Consider the following 17,736-nt stretch of genomic DNA (forward strand, 5'->3'; position numbering starts at 1 on the left):
GGGTGTTGTCTGGGTCATGGCGCCAGACACGGGGGGGGGGGTGTTGTCTGGGTCAAGGCGCCAGACACGGGGGGGTGTTGTCTGGGTCATGGCGCCAGACACGGGGGGGGGTGTTGTCTGGGTCAAGGCGCCAGACACGGGGGGGTGTTGTTTGGGTCAAGGCGCCAGACACAAGGGGGGGGGGTGTTGTCTGGGTCATGGCGCCAGACACGGGGGGGTGTTGTTTGGGTCAATGCGCCAGACACGGGGGGGGGTGTTGTCTGGGTCAAGGCGCCAGACACGGGGGGGGGGGGGATGTTGTCTGGGTCAAGGCGCCAGACACGGGGGGGGGTGTTGTCTGGGTCAAGGCGCCAGGCACGGGGGGGGTGTTGTCTGGGTCAAGGCGCCAGACACGGGGTGGGGTGTTGTCTGGGTCATGGCGCCAGACACGGGGGGGGGTGTTGTCTGGGTCATGACGCCAGACACGGGGGTGTTTTCTGGGTCATGGCGCCAGACACGGGGGGGGTGTTGTCTGGGTCAAGGCGCCAGGCACGGGGGGGGGGTGTTGTCTGGGTCATGGCACCAGACACGGGGGGGGTGTTGTCTGGGTCATGGCGCTAGACACGGGGGGGAGGTGTTGTCTGGGTCATGGCGCCAGACACGAGGGGGCGGTGTTGTCTGGGTCATGGCGCCAGACACGGGGGGGGTGTTGTTTGCGTCAATGCGCCAGACACGGGTAGGGGGTGTTGTCTGGGTCATGGCTCCAGACACGGGGGGGGGTGTTGTCTGGGTCATGGCGCCAGACACGGGGGGGGGGGGTGTTGTTTGCGTCAATGCGCCAGACACGGGGGAGGGTGTTGTCTGGGTCATGGCGCCAGACACGGGGAGGGGTGTTGTCTGGGTCAAGGCGCCAGACACGGGGGGGGGGGATGTTGTCTGGGTCAAGGCGCCAGACACGGGGTGGGGGTGTTGTCTGGGTCATGGCGCTAGACACGGGGGGGGGGTGTTGTCTGGGTCAAGGCGCCAGACACGGGGGGGGGGTGTGTTGTCTGGGTCAAGGCACTAGACACGGGGGGGGGGGTGTTGTCTGGGTCATGGCGCCAGACACGGGGGGGGGGGTGTTGTCTGGGTCATGGCGCCAGACACGGGGGAGGGGTGTTGTCTGGGTCATGGCACCAGACACGGGGGGGGGTGTTGTCTGGGTCAAGGCGCCAGACACGGGGGGAGGGGTGTTGTCTGGGTCATGGCGCCAGACACGGGGGGGGGTGTTGTCTGGGTCAAGGCGCCAGACACGGGGGGGGGGTGTTGTCTGGGTCAAGGCGCCAGACACGGGGGGGGGGGATGTTGTCTGGGTCAAGGCGCCAGACACGGGGGGGGTGTTGTCTGGGTCAAGGCGCCAGACACGGGGGGTGGTGTTGTCTGGGTCAAGGCGCCAGACACGGGGGGGGGTGTTGTCTGGGTCAAGGCGCCAGACACGGGGGGGTGTTGTCTGGGTCAAGGCGCCAGGCACGGGGGAGGGGGTGTTGTCTGGGTCATGGCGCCAGGCACGGGGGGGGTGTTGTCTGGGTCATGGCGCCAGACACGGGGGGGGGGGTGTTGTCTGGGTCAAGGCGCCAGACACGGGGGGTATGTTGTCTGGGTCAAGGCGCCAGGCACGGGGGGGGGGGGTGTTGTCTGGGTCATGGCGCCAGGCAGGGGGGGGGGGTGTTGTCAGGGTCATGGCGCCAGACACGGGGGGGGTGTTGTCTGGGTCAAGGCGCCAGACACGGGGGGGGGGGTGTTGTCTGGGTCATGGCGCCAGACACGGGGAAGGGTGTTGTCTGGGTCATGGCGCCAGACACGGGGGGGGGGGGTGTTGTCTGGGTCATGGCGCCAGACACGGGGGGGGGTGTTGTCTGGGTCAAGGCGCCAGACACGGGGGGGGTGTTGTCTGGGTCATGGCGCCAGACACGGGGAAGGGTGTTGTCTGGGTCATGGCGCCAGACACGGGGGGGGGTGTTGTCTGGGTCAAGGCGCCAGACACGGGGGGGGTGTTGTCTGGGTCATGGTGCCAGACACGGGGGGGGGGTGTTGTCTGGGTCAAGGCGCCAGACACGGGGGGGGGGTGTTGTCTGGGTCATGGCGCCAGACACGGGGGGGGGGTGTTGTCTGGGTCATGGCGCCAGACACGGGGGGGGGGGGGTGTTGTCTGGGTCATGGCGCCAGACACGGGGAAGGGGTGTTGTCTGGGTCATGGCACCAGACACGGGGGGGGGTGTTGTCTGGGTCAAGGCGACAGACACGGGGGGAGGAGTGTTGTCTGGGTCAAGGCGCCAGACACGGGGGGGGGTGTTGTCTGGGTCATGGCGCCAGACACGGGGGGGGGTTGTTGTCTGGGTCATGGCGCCAGACACGGGGGGGGGGGTGTTGTCTGGGTCAAGGCGCCAGACACGGGGGGTATGTTGTCTGGGTCAAGGCGCCAGACACGGGGGGTATGTTGTCTGGGTCAAGGCGCCAGGCACGGGGGGGGTGTTGTCTGGGTCATGGCGCCAGGCACGGGGGGGGGGGTGTTGTCTGGGTCATGGCACCAGACACGGGGGGGGTGTTGTCTGGGTCAAGGCGCCAGACACGGGGGGTATGTTGTCTGGGTCAAGGCGCCAGACACGGGGGGTATGTTGTCTGGGTCAAGGCGCCAGGCACGGGGGGGGGGTGTTGTCTGGGTCATGTCGCCAGGCACGGGGGGGGGGGTGTTGTCTGGGTCATGGCGCCAGACACGGGGGGGGGTGTTGTCTGGGTCAAGGCGCCAGACACGGGGGGGGTGTTGTCTGGGTCATGGCGCCAGACACGGGGAAGGGTGTTGTCTGGGTCATGGCGCCAGACACGGGGGGGGGTGTTGTCTGGGTCAAGGCGCCAGACACGGGGGGGGGGGTGTTGTCTGGGTCATGGTGCCAGACACGGGGGGGGGGTGTTGTCTGGGTCAAGGCGCCAGACACGGGGGGGGTTGTTGTCTGGGTCATGGCACTAGACACGGAGGGGGGGGGTGTTTTCTGGGTCATGGCGCCAGACACGGGGGGGTGTTGTCTGGGTCATGGCGATAGACACGAGGGGGGGGGGTGTTGTCTGGGTCATGGCGCCAAACACGGGGGGGGGTGTTGTCTGGGTCATGGCGCCAGACACGGGGGGGTGTGTTGTCTGGGTCATGGCGCCAGACACGGGGGGGGTGTTGTCTGGGTCATGGCGCCAGACACGGGGGGGGGGGTGTTGTCTGGGTCATGGCACCAGACACGGGGTGGGGTGTTGTCTGGGTCATGGCACCAGACACTGGGGGGGTGTTGTCTGGGTCAAGGCGCCAGACACGGGGGGGGGGGTGTTGTCTGGGTCATGGCACCAGACACTGGGGGGGGGTGTTGTCTGGGTCATGGCACCAGACACTGGGGGGTGTTGTCTGGGTCATGGCACCAGACACGGGGGGGGGGGTGTTGTCTGGGTCATGGCACCAGACACGGGGGGGGTGTTGTCTACGTCATGGCACCAGACACGGGGGGGGGTGTTATCTGGGTCATGGCACCAGACACGGGGGGGGGGGTGTTGTCTGGGTCATGGCGCTAGACACGGTGGGGGGGGTGTTGTCTGGGTCATGGCGCCAGACACAGGGGGGAGTGTTGTCTGGGTCATGGCACCAGACACGGGGGGGGTTGTTGTCTGGGTAATGGCGCCAGACACGGGGGGGGTGTTGTCTGGGTCAAGGCGCCAGACACGGGGGGGAGGTTTTGTCTGGGTCAAGGCGCCAGACACGGGGGGGAGGTTTTGTCTGGGTCATGGCGCCAGACACCGGGGGGGGGTGTTGTCTGGGTCATCGCGCCAGACACGGGGGGGTTGTTGTCTGGATCATGGCGCCAGACACGGGGGGGGGGTGTTGTTTGGGTCAAGGCGCCAGACACGGGGGGGGTGTTGTCTGGGTCATGGCGCCAGACACAGGGTGGGGTGTTGTCTGGGTCATGGCGCCAGACACGGGGGGGTGTTGTCTGGGTCATGGTGCCAGACACGGGGGGGTGCTGTCTGGGTCAAGGCGCCAGACACGGGGGGGGGGTGTTGTCTGGGTCATGGCGCTAGACACGGGGGGGGGTGTTGTCTGGGTCAAGGCGCCAGACACGGGGGGGGGGGGTGTTGTCTGGGTCATGGCGCCAGACACGAGGGGGGGTGTTGTCTGGGTCAAGGCGCCAGACACGGGGGGGGGGGGGGTGTTGTCTGGGTCATGGCACCAGACACGGGGGGGGGTGTTGTCTGGGTCATGGCACCAGACACGGGGGGGTGTTGTTTGGGTCATGGCGCCAGACACGGGGGGGGTGTTGTCTGGGTCATGGCGCCAGACACGGGGGGGGGTGTTGTCTGGATCATCACGCCAGACACGGGGGGGGGGGAGTGTTGTCTGGGTCAAGGCGCCAGACACGGGGGGGGGGTGTTGTCTGGGTCATGGCGCCAGACACGGGGGGGGTGTTGTCTGGGTCATGGCGCCAGACACGGGGGGGGGGGTGTTGTCTGGGTCAAGGCGCCAGACACGGGGGGGTGTTGTCTGGGTCATGGCGCCAGACACGGGGGGGGGGTGTTGTCTGGGTCAAGGCGCCAGACACGGGGGGGTGTTGTTTGGGTCAAGGCGCCAGACACAAGGGGGGGGGGTGTTGTCTGGGTCATGGCGCCAGACACGGGGGGGTGTTGTTTGGGTCAATGCGCCAGACACGGGGGGGGGTGTTGTCTGGGTCAAGGCGCCAGACACGGGGGGGGGGGGATGTTGTCTGGGTCAAGGCGCCAGACACGGGGGGGGGTGTTGTCTGGGTCAAGGCGCCAGGCACGGGGGGGGTGTTGTCTGGGTCAAGGCGCCAGACACGGGGTGGGGTGTTGTCTGGGTCATGGCGCCAGACACGGGGGGGGGTGTTGTCTGGGTCATGACGCCAGACACGGGGGTGTTTTCTGGGTCATGGCGCCAGACACGGGGGGGGTGTTGTCTGGGTCAAGGCGCCAGGCACGGGGGGGGGGTGTTGTCTGGGTCATGGCACCAGACACGGGGGGGGTGTTGTCTGGGTCATGGCGCTAGACACGGGGGGGAGGTGTTGTCTGGGTCATGGCGCCAGACACGGAAGGGGGGGTGTTGTCTGGGTCATGGCGCCAGACACGGGGGGGGGTCGTTGTCTGGGTCATGGCGCCAGACACGGGGGGGGGTGTTGTCTGGGTCATGGCGCCAGACACGGGGGGGGTTGTTGTCTGGATCATGGCGCTAGACACGGGGGGGGTGTTGTCTGGGTCATGGCGCCAGACACAGGGGGGGGGGGTGTTGTCTGGGTCATGGCACCAGACAGGGGGGGGGTGTTGTCTGGGTCATGGCGCCAGACACGGGGGGGGGGGTGTTGTCTGGGTCATGGCGCTAGACACGGGGGGGGGGTGTTGTCTGGGTCATGGCGCCAGACACGGGGGGGGGTGTTGTCTGGGTCATGGCGCTAGACACGGGGGGGGGGGGTGTTGTCTGGGTCATGGCGCCAGACACAGGGGGGGGGGTGTTGTCTGGGTCATGGCACCAGACACGGGGGGGGGGTGTTGTCTGGGTCATGGCGCCAGACACGGGGGGGGGTGTTGTCTGGGTAATGGCGCCAGACACTGGGGGGGGGGTGTTGTCTGGGTCATGGCGCCAGAAACGGGTGGGGGGTGTTGTCTGGGTCATGGCGCCAGACACGGGTGGGGGGTGTTGTCTGGGTCATGGCGCCAGACACGGGGGAGGGGTGTTGTTTGGGTCATGGCGCTAGACACGGGGGGTGGGTGTTGTCTGGGTCAAGGCGCCAGACACGGGGGGGGGGTGTTGTCTGGGTCATGGCGCCAGACACGGGGGGGGTGTTGTCTGGGTCATGGCGCCAGACACGGGGGGGGTGTTGTCTGGGTCATGGCGCCAGACACGGGGGGGGGGGTGTTATCTGGGTCATGGCACCAGACACGGGGGGGGGGGGGGTGTTGTCTGGGTCATGGTGCCAGACACGGGGGGGGGGTGTTGTCTGGGTCATGGCGCCAGACACGGGGGGGGTGCTGTCTGGGTCAAGGCGCCAGACACGGGGGGGGTGTTGTCTGGGTCATGGCGCCAGACAAGGGGGGTGATGTCTGGGTCATGGCGCCAGACACGGGGGGGGGTGTTGTCTGGGTCATGGCACCAGACACGGGGGGGGTGTTGTCTGTCTCATGGCACCAGACACGGGGGGGGGTGTTGTCTGGGTCAAGGCGCCAGACACCGGGGGGGGGGGGGTGTTGTCTGGGTCATTGCGCCAGACACGGGGGGGGGGGTGTTGTCTGGGTCATGGCGCCAGACACGGGGGGGGGGTGTTGTCTGGGTCATGGCGCCTGACACGGGGGGGGGGGTGTTGTCTGGGTCATGGCGCTAGACACGGGGTGGGGGGGGGGTTGTCTGGGTCAAGGCGCCAGACACGGGGGGGGTGTTGTCTGGGTCATGGCGTTAGACACGGGGGGGGTGCTGTCTGGTTCAAGGCGCCAGACACGGGGGGGGTGTTTTCTGGGTCATGGCGCCAGACAAGGGGGGGGGGGTGTTGTCTGGGTCATGGCGCCAGACACGGGGGGGGGGGGTGTTGTCTGGGTCATGGCGCCAGACACGGGGCGGGGTGTTGTCTGGGTCATGGCGCTCGACACGGGGAGGGGTGTTGTCTGGGTCAAGGCGCCAGACACGGGGGGTGTTGTCTGGGTCATGGCGCCAGACACGGGGGGGGGTGTTGTCTGGGTCATGGCGCCAGACACGGGGGGGGGGGTGTTGTCTGGGTCATGGCGCCAGACACGGGGGGGGGGTGTTGTCTCGGTCAAGGCCCCCAGACACGGGGGTGTTGTCTGGGTCAAGGCGCCAGACACCTACAGTATACCGTATCACAAAGTCATAGTTACTGTACCCTATCACTATAAAGCCGTCTACAGTAAACCTCGTTGTAATTCAGATTTTTGTCTTACACATCATACGAGTTAATTGGTCAAATTCAAAGTCAGAAACGGTAGTGGCATTTGTGAATTTACAGTTGTGTTTGTTTACACACATTTATAGTAAATTACTAAGAGAAAGTTATAACGTCATAACATATCTATATATACTATATACTCAAGATTTACATTTAGAAGCTTAATTTATTAGCGAATAAATAACAAATCGATGATAAATGTGTGTGACAATAGTGGTTGAATTTAAACAGATTATTACCTTTTGCAGGGGTGCAAATGCCCAAGTTCATTTACTTAGATCTCCCGCATGTCTAGTAATGAAGAGATTATTCCATCGACCTCTTCACCCAATATATTCATCACTGAGATGTGTCGGGTCAGTCATGTCTAGCCTTATAGTAGACTAGCCGGCGCCATCGTCAACCCTTATCTGAGTATTGTACTGTGTGACAGACTTCAAGTGATTATTGTGCAGTCCGTCCTCCTAAGCATTTGTCAAAGCTATTGCACTTGTGCTATTGCATAAAGCCATGCACTCGAGCTATTGACATAGCTCGAGTGCATGGGGGGGAGTTGTGGCACAAACCTTCCCTGGTTTGTGCCTCGGAGAGGCTGCAGGATCCAATAAGTTCAGTAGAACTTCGATTACAACTCGTTTTCCATGTCGTAGTTTAGTCGATTAAGGCAGCGTCTGGGATGCTCTCGGACGCAGGTTCGAATCCTCTTCACGCCCTTGTGGATTTGTTCGTCCTCCTAAGGTTACCCAACGTCAAGAAAACTGTCAAATTAAAGTGTCCTCTCCTAACCTACCAAATTTTTGGCCTTGTGTAACGCATACGATCGAAATGCGACGTTCTTAGTCGGACAGGTTGTATGGTGATGTACGTTTTCCCTTTCCTGTCTCCGGCTAAGCTTACCAGCTTGATGGGGTTCTGGGAGTTGTTCTACTCCCCAAGCCCGGCCCTAGGGCCAGGCTTAACTTGTGAGAGCTTGGTCCAACAGGCTGTTGCTTAGTCCCACTCATCTGCACAGCCCCATGTCTCGGGAATTTACCGGGGTACATTTGCTTCCATTATTATATAATTATTATATTTATATTAGTATTACTGCTTATTTTTTTATTATGTGGGGAACACTACCGCTCACAGGATGGTTATTGGAGTGCAAAACAAATGAAATAAACTAATATGACAAATGCTGATGAAATCTGTGCGTTTTACATGGTATACACTGCCGTAGAAAATGGCGACAGTTTCCGGGTCGTGACGCCTGGGGGGACCGCTTTAATAAAAAACCAGACTCACCCTTCCTACCAGAGCATAATTACCCGGAATTAACTCGCAAATACCCTGCTGTCGTTATTTCTGTTGCAGTTTTTCTCTCATTCAAGCTTATTTTTTTAACAATATGCAAGTTTTTTAACGTTTTGTTTCGTTATAAAAAAAATCAGTGCGATACGCAAATGAATGTATCCAGACTATACGAGGCCTGACAGCTTTTATAACCCCTACTAAGGTCTATCCCTGACAAAAGTAATTGTTATTAACCATCGTTGTCCATTATTAATCAGTCCCTAATGCCTATTACAAATAGGTATATACTGTGCATATATTATGCGTGCCTACGGTATATACATGCTTGGTATGTACTAGAGCGTGTTAACCAAAAGTTGTGTACGCATCACTTAACAATACCGTCGTGTGCGCTGCGTACGTCACATTCACGTTTACTGGTGTACACGCTCCCAGAGAATGGCCTTGTAAGGCCAGCGTCAAGTGTCGGCAGGCCACCAGTTCCCACCTGCACCGCTCACACAACACCTGTACACGCTGGGTTAGTCCTCCCCACCTCACCCACCACCTCGCTCTCTACGACTTGTCAGAGAGAGGAAATGTCAGCATTGTAGAGAAATGCAAAATCGACCACTAGAATATTATCTAACAGTGCAGAGTTACAAGCCAAATAAGATTTTCATCGAGATTCAACAACCTTTCTGAAGCCAGCATACAATTCACAAACGCTCACCCACTACTCATGATTGAAATAAGTGAACCTAAGTGGTCAAGCCTTATAAAAAAAACAGCGAGGGACAAATACACAGGAAGCAGCTAGAGATTAAAATGTCACCCCAGGCCAAGGACCATCCTTCCCTGATCCATACCCACAGCAAGAGAGCTGCGCCCACAGCAAGAGGCGTCTGTTTGCACCCAGTAGAATCCAGTGTTTGATTTAGGAATATCGTGGTGTAGTGGTAAGACACTCGCCTGGCGTTCCGCGAGCGCTATGTCATGGGTACGTATCCTGGCCGGGATGGATTTACTGGGCGCAATTCCTTAACTGTAGCCTCTGTTTAACGCAACAGTAAAATGTGTACTTGGATGAAAAAACGATTCTTCGCGGCGGGGATCGTATTCCAGGGACCTGCCCGAAACGCTACGCGTACTAGTGGCTGTACAAGAATGTAACAACTCTTGTATATATCTCAAAAAAAAAAAAAAGATCTGGCAGCTTGTTCTGAATGATCGTCCTGTAAACGTTGTGGTGACTTCTCAATATAATCGTTCTATCAAACATTCTGGGATTTGTCACGTCCACGTGTAAGCCATGTCGTTAACTATTTAAGTTTTCGTCTTTTCGATTGGTCTTCAAATGCACCACTGTATTTCCATTCTGCCATTTCTTGAAATTTCCTTCAGATTATATTGGCAGCTCAAAGTTACAAGTTCATTTCATTTTAATTATTTATTTATTTATTATTTATTATTTATTTATTTATATACAAGAAGGTACATTGGGTTCATGAGAGTACAGAGACTTAAAAGTTTTACATTCTTGCAAAGCCACTAGCACGCATAACGTTTCGGGCATATCCTTAATCTAACATATAATCCTAAGAAGGTAATTTCTATGTTAATGTTAAAATTAACATAAAAAAATTACGCCTTATTTTAGCACGTTTATCTTCCGACCACACCTGCAACAACAGCTGTTTGATATGACTTTCAGTTTTGTGATTTGCATCAACAGGGAAACACGCCCGATGCCAATCTAGAGAAGAGTTTATGAACCATATTAAACGTTATTCGCCATAATGTTCTGCCAGCAACGTTCAAATGACATTCACGATTCAAAGGTCACAAACTGCTCCTTCAGTACTTACAAAGGAATCAGTGGTCTTTTCAAAAGGTTTTCTCAAGGAATACAATTAGTTTTATTTCTCAAGCAGCTGACATATTTCATGTCTTGTGCAAATGTATATTCCCTTAAGTTAGCGCGAGCTATGGTGAGCCCGTAGTGGACTTACCTGAGCACAGGAGCGGGGCTGTAACTTCTGTAGCTACTTGTTTTAGATTCAGCTACTCTGAACAAAATTTCCATGTAGCACGGGCTATAGTGAGCCCGTAATCTAAAGCTGCCCAAGAGACCTCTTATATAGTACAGTATAGCAGCCCAACAAGGCAACGGCTATAAACCCCTCGTAAAGCTTCAATAAAGTGACGCAGACAAATGACTGCATTGCTAAATGATTCCACTTTTGCTTATATACACGTAGTCTATTGATGTTTGCTTTTTATCTATTTATTATTTGTATATAATCTGAAATAACTCGGTTAGCTTACCGACAAATCTGTTGATCCAAAACAGTCGGTTAATTTGCCCATGTACTTCCTCAGCCGTACTTACCTGTCGCTATCGTGTCTGCTTCTGTCACTTGTGACGGTGGCGGTGTCGGAGTCGCCGTAGGCAGCGTCATCAGCAGCACGCATGAGGCTGGAGTAGGAGCAGTAGCCAGTAGGCGAGGCGGAGTAGTGTGGCGAGGCCTGAGGGCTCACCTGCCCAAGGTAGCAGCAGCTGTGTTTGTGCCTGCAGGAGCCTCCCTCCAGGGCAGAATAGTCATCGCTACTCGGGTGACCTGACCTCGGCTCCGTGTGACTCTGAGTGTCTTGGTCATGATCACAGTAAATCTCAAAAGGAGGGAGGTTGACGTGTTCACTCGGATCACTAGAGAGGTCATTCTTGGTCACCAGCGCGACCTCATCACTCAGTTTCCTCCCGTGGGTTATCTTATGCGCGATATGTTTCAAATTTTGCTTTACACTGCTCTTCCCACACGAGACTGCCATCTTGCCATAACCATCGCCACTGCCACCTTTGATATCACCCGCATTTTCCAGACTAATATCGCAGAATTCGTCGCCCCAGGCGCGCGACGTGGTGGTGATGAGCACCATGTTGATGTTAGCTGTCACCTCGGACACCGGCCGAGCTCTCCGGCGGGGAAGACGACGACGACGACGACGCGGCACGAAAAATATATCGTCGGAATCCGACAAGTCAACGGCGAGTGTTGTGTTGCTGTGGGGCGACGTAGGTCCCTGGCGCCGCCGGCCTGGTGTAAGACTGCAGGGCGAGGTGCTGACTGACGCCATCACGAAGGCGGCATGCGGGCACTCGCTCCCTGCAGCAGGTGTTCCGCCCCCGGATGTAGGGAGATTCCCTGCATTTTATAAACGTCATCGTATTAATCGAAGATTACAATACAATTAGCTCGTGAAAAATGTGTATGTCACAAAATATGGGGTAACTACTGTAAGCACCCACCAGTTTCACTGGATGACATTAAAAAAATATTAGTCTCTCTCTTGAAAATAGACACAATTTGTGTTAGCTCCACCTTATCCTAAATGGGTACCAATTCTAAATTAAAAATATATTTTCTAATTAAGCAACTAATTTAACACTCATACTTAATTTCACTCCGCACGACAGCATATAATTAAAGATATGATAACGTAAAACTAAGGTATATATACATGTAAACAGTGCTCTCCCCCTTGCCACAGTGGGGATATTTCCCCTCCACAGATAATACTGGTTCATCATACGAACACAGATGTTCGGGCCACTCAGAGAGCGTATGAGAAACTGGCACTCTCGCCTTGATAAAACGTACATTAATGGTTATAACCTATGGACATTATAATGGTAGAATACTATTCTCTGGTGTAGTTTCTAAGACAACGAGAGACTGTCCATGTAAGTATGAACAGGAATTAATGAAGATTCAGATGAGCAGCAGATAATTTGCCACGTTCACTATGGAGGCCAATGAGCAAGAAGGGAGGAATCAGGCAGTTACAAGTGTTCTAATGATGTTGGTTTAACTCTTTTTCATCTTATTAACTACTTACTTCCCACACGCTTGCTTGTGGGACGTTATGCTCGCAGTTTACAAACGTTACATTGTCTGTGTTTAGATTTACAAAACGTTTACAAAAACGTTACATTGGTGACCCCGGAGTGACCAATGTAACGTTTCTTTTGTTACGTAAAGTATGGTGACAATAAACAATCGCCCTGATTGTTTATATGCTTTATATGCATTGCATATATGTTTATATGCAATGTTCGCCCTGATTGTAACGCGAGCAGGGCGAACATTGGCTAGTCTACTTTCAAGTGTGGTCTAGAGCAGACACTTGCGAGATACTGTACCGACGCTCAGTGCGCTCAACTCACACCAAAGTATCACCTGTGTACTTCTGTATATTCGACCAAATATATATATATAGTATCTTAGTGTCTGTGTTTATTGTCACCATACTTTACGTAACAAAAGAAACGTTACACCCCCACCGCTGTCAGCTCATAAAAACTTGAAGCCTAGATGTAAAACTGTTCAGACTGGATAACTTTATATAGCTGGCCTACAAATATTAATTTATAGCGATTAAATAACCTACTTATAATTAAAATCGTGACTCATCTTATCACGGAATATTAAGTCGTCCCAATATCTCTCAAATTAAATTAAATTTACCTGTTTTTTAACACTGCTTACTAGAGTTTGAGAGCAATAGTTGTAGATGACAGTTCATACTGTAAAGAGAATATGTACGTGATTGTAACCCTACCACCGCTACCCACAGGATAAGTGTGGGGTGCGTGATAGGCAAATTATATGTAACTACTGTAGTTCACGCCCAATCACTTGGACTGGTTGGTACAGCGACGGTCTCGCTTCATGCAGGTCGGCGTTCAATCCCCGACCGTCCAATCCAAGTGGTTGAGGACCATTCCTCCCCCCCCCCGTCCCATCCTAAATCCTTATCCTGACCCCTTCAAAGTGCTATATAGTCGTAAAGACTTGGCGCTTTTCCCCTGATAATTCCCTCACCACGCATTTACCTGGTTGATACCTGGTTGATGGGGTTCTGGGAGTTCTTCTACTCCCCAAGCCCGGCTTGACTTGTGAGAGTTTGATCCACCAGGCTGTTGCTTGGAGCGACCCGCAGGCCCACATACCCGCCACAGCCCGGTTGGTCCGGCACTCCTTGGAGGAATAAATCTAGTTTCCTCTTGAAGATGTCCACAGTTGTTCCAGCAATATTTCTTATGCTTGCTGGGAGGGTGTTGAACAACCGTGGACCTCTGATGTTTATAGTGTTCTCTGATTGTGCCTATGGCACCCCTGCTCTTCACTGGTTCTATTCTGCATTTTCTTCCATATCGTTCACTCCAGTACATTGTTATTTTACTGTGTAGATTTGGTACTTGGCCCTCCAGTATCTTCCAGGTGTATATTATTTGATATCTCTCTCGTCTTCTTTCTAGTGAATACATTTGGAGGGCTTTGAGACGATCCCAATAATTTAGGTGCTTTATCGCGTCTATGCGTGCCGTATATGTTCTCTGTATTCCCTCTATTTCAGCAATCTCTCCTGCTCTGAAGGGGGAAGTGAGTACTGAGCAGTACTAAAGACGGGACAACACAAGTGACTTGAAGAGTACAACCATTGTGATGGGATCCCTAGATTTGAGTTCTCGTAATCCATCCTATCATTTTTCTGGCTGTCGCAATATTTGCTTGGTTATGCTCCCTAAACGTTAGGTCGTCAGACATCATTATTCCCAAATCCTTTACATGCCGTTTTCCTAATATGGGTACATTTGATTGTGTTTTATACCCTGTATTATGTTTAAGGTCCTCATTTTTACCGTACCCCGAGTACCTGGAATTTATCACTGTTAAACATCATGTTATTTTCTGATGCCCAGTCGAAAACTTTATTAATATCAGCTTGAAGTTTTTCAATGTCTTCAGCCGAGGTAATTTTCATACTGATTTTTGTGTCATCTGCAAAGGATGATACGAAGCTGTGACTTGTATTTTTGTCTATATCTGATATGAGAATAAGGAAAAGCAGCGGTGCGAGGACTGTACCCTGAGGTACAGAGCTTTAAACTGCACTTGGACTAGATTTTATATGGTTGACCGTTACTCGCCGAGTCCTGTTTGACAGAAAACTGAGTATCCAGCGTCCTACTTTACCGGTTATTCCCATTGACTTCATTTTGTGTGCTATCACGCCATGGTCACATTTATCGAAAGCCATTGCGAAGTCCGTGTATATCACATCAGCATTGTTTTTCTTCTAATGCCTCAGTGACTTTGTCGTAGTGCTCAAGTAGCTGTGAGAGGCATGATCTTCCCGCTCGAAATCCATGTTGGCCTGGGTTGTAAAAGTCATTAGTCTCCATGAAATTGGACCTCTGATGTTGCATTTAAGTTGCTTAGTGGTCCAGTTCTTAAACCCAGATGAGAATGGGGGCCCATATAATTAGAGGAACTCTACCAGAGCACCTAAGAGATTTCACTGGGATTCATACCTCAAAGTTCTATGATGAAGCCAGTTTGTAGGGTATCCTTACACTCTTCACCCCTAGCCAAGGAGCCGGTCGGCCAAGCGGACAGCACGCTGGACTTGTGATCCTGTGGTCCCGGGTTCGATCCCGGGCGCCGGTGAGAAACAATGGGCAGAATTTCTTTCACCCTGATGCCCCTGTTACCTAGCAGTAAAATAGGTTACTGCTAGATAAAATAGGTTTAGCAGGTAAGACACTCGCCTGGCGTTTCGCGAGCGCTATGTCATGGGTTCGTATCCTGGCCGGGGAGGATTTACTGGGCGCAATTCCTTAACTGTAGCCTCTGTTTAACGCAACAGTAAAATGTGTACTTGGATGAAAAAACGATTCTTCGCGGCAGGGGATCGTATTCCAGGGACCATAGGATTAAGGACTTGCCCGAAATGCTACGCGTACTAGTGGCTGTACAAGAATGTAACAACTCTTGTATATATCACAAAAAAAAAAAAAAAAAAAAAAAAAAAAGGTACCTGGGTATTAGTTAGCTGTCCCTGGCTGCTTCCTGGGGGTGGAGGCCTGGTCGAGGACCGGGCCGCGGGGACCCTAAAGCCCCGAAATCATCTCAAGATAACCTCAAGATAGCCAACTTACCAAAACTATTGCAAAAAAACATGATAGCCCCCATATAATGTTGCCTCAACAATGCTGGAGATAACTTCCAGGAAAGACAAAGCACGTCTCCTAGCTCTGCAAGCCCCTCATTCTGGAGATTTCCTATTAGATGTTCCTAATTCCTCCTTGGGAACCTGTTTTGACTGTTGGGCCGTATTGTGTTGCCCCTTCTCCTTGCAGTCCCTATCTCCACAAAGCATAAGTGTATTTGCAGCACAGAATCGGCAGACCAATATGGCCACCAAGGTCCTATCTGCCCAACAATCCTCCTATTTACCGTATTACTTTTTGCAGCTATGTGGACCATTGTACATATACTAGCATAATGGACAATTAGTAGAATTTGGCAATATTCACTTCATAGTCTAAAAAGAACTAAAAACCATACTTACCTTAAATATTCCAAGGCCTAGTATAGCACATATATGTACTGCACTATATTAGGCTTCAGATATGGTGTATAATCTAGCCTAGGATGGTAAGGCTAGATTTTATTACAAAAATAAATACAAAATCTTTTCTGGTTTGTCCAGATTCAGTTGTACCAAATTCTACTTTCCAATTGTCCATTACATCAATATATGTATGATGGTCCACATCGATACTAAAGTACAGTACTATATAAACAGGAGGATGGGCTGCATCTGTTGTAGGTCAGAGGGAATGATTACTAGGCATGCAGAGGTCAACATCATCATTAAGGAAAGTCTGGCTACAGTCAAATGTCTACTTCAAAGTAAACACTAAATGTGCACACCAAGCAGCAGTCAGAAGCATCCAGATGGGGTTACCATGTAACCTTGTAGGAATGGTAATCAGGTTGTCTGGGACTACAAATGTGCATCTACATTATTTTATACCTATCTACAGTGCAGGGACTACCAAGCAAGTGATAAACATACTGTATGTATATATGTACAGCATGTATGTCATACTTAACAGACAAAACCGTACCATTTTTTCTTGGTCTTGTAAGCAAGGCCTGTGTTGCCTAACAGATAAAGCAATTTTGCCTATTTTCAAATGGTTTTTAATTAATTCATTCCTAAAAATCTTAACATATTAACATGAATTTCTTATTTAGGTTTAGTTACCTATGTTAGGCAGTATTGAGAAAAAAATTGGTACATTAAGGTTAGTTAGATTTTTAAATTAGTTTTGACCCAAAATAAGTCAGTCATGTATATTATCATGAAAAACTATCATTACCCAAGAGTAAATGCAACCTATTCTAAATGCAACAAATAATATTACAGTGCAGTACACACAGTAGCTATGGTACTTGGTTGAACATAACAAATAGACCTTTGCAGCAAACAATGTTCACATTTTGTATATAAATTTTGTAGTGCACAAAAAATGCCAAAAACAAAAACTTAAAACATTCCTATGCCTAGTATAGTACATACTGTACATGTGCTATATTAGGCTTAAGACAGCATATACCTAGGATTGCTTGGATAGGTTAGGTTAGATTCTTTAGCTAACTTCCCATTTTCTTTGCATGTCATTTGGGCTAATTCAACAATACAAAATTAACGTTTTTGAGTCCAGCCATCCATTTTTGTACATTTGACCAAATAATTGCTATAAGTATTATAATTTAGGAAGGATAGGCTGGGAAATGCCATGGCATTTTTGGCAGCATTGTCAAATATGCCAAATTTCATTAATACAGTAATTAATTTTTTCACTAATTTTTTCCTGTGCATCAATAGGTACATTTAACACTGACATGCATTTTGTATATTTGGAATCAAAACTAACTTAGCAACCTAAATATGCCAATTGTTCTTCAGTACTGCCCAAGTTAAGTGTAATTTGAATAATACAGTATTATATTATAGCTTAAGTAATCATTCGGATGCCCTATGTCAATATCATTCAAATTATAAATATTCTTACAAAGATACAGCTCCCCTGTCCCTCTTTTGGACCTTGCCAAGCACCCAAAGTAATCAGTAACGTTCTGTCAATATGTCACACCACCACATTAGAATGCAAATAACATTTCATCCAAATAAGCATTCCATTCACTGCACTATTATTAGTGATTACAGTACAAAAGTGTTATGTCTAAGACAATGTTATCAGAACAAAACCTTTAATTGTTCAAGAATCTCAGTTTCATGAAGTCACTAGGTCTTTCAAGCTTTGATCAGCAAGTAGCTTCATGGGACTAAGACTATCTCATCAAGTAAATGCTCAACACAGAACTTAGCAATGTTGTGCAGTGCCCCCTACTAAACTCCAAGATGTTTACACTGTGCTCTCTAAGCTTATGGCACTTAAGAATTTCTATTTCTCTCTTTCTAATATGTTGCAATTTTGTACTGCAAGTTTAAAACGTTACCTTACAGTATTTTTCATGTGTATATTATGAGATATTCTCTCTCATTTTCATTTCAGAGTACAATTTTGCATGCATTCAAGCAGTCCCAGTAGTTTAAGTGCTTCAACGATTCTACGTGGGCAGGAAAGGTT

At 51.5% G+C, this 17,736-nt stretch overlaps 1 protein-coding gene across 1 annotated transcript in view; it reads right to left on the reverse strand.

Moving 5' to 3' along the window:
- LOC123746750 (serine-rich adhesin for platelets) overlaps window positions 1-11,500 on the reverse strand; it is a 393,680-nt gene extending 382,180 nt beyond the window's left edge. Inside the window, exon 1 of the mRNA XM_069321683.1 lies at window positions 10,618-11,500. Within this exon, the coding sequence (XP_069177784.1) occupies window positions 10,618-11,363 (746 nt within the window). The 5' untranslated portion in view covers window positions 11,364-11,500. The remainder of the gene's footprint in view (window positions 1-10,617) is intronic.
- Between the last annotated feature and the right edge of the window lie 6,236 nt (window positions 11,501-17,736).

The sequence above is a fragment of the Procambarus clarkii genome, chromosome 10, assembly GCF_040958095.1.
Source record: "Procambarus clarkii isolate CNS0578487 chromosome 10, FALCON_Pclarkii_2.0, whole genome shotgun sequence".
NCBI lineage: Eukaryota > Metazoa > Arthropoda > Malacostraca > Decapoda > Cambaridae > Procambarus > Procambarus clarkii.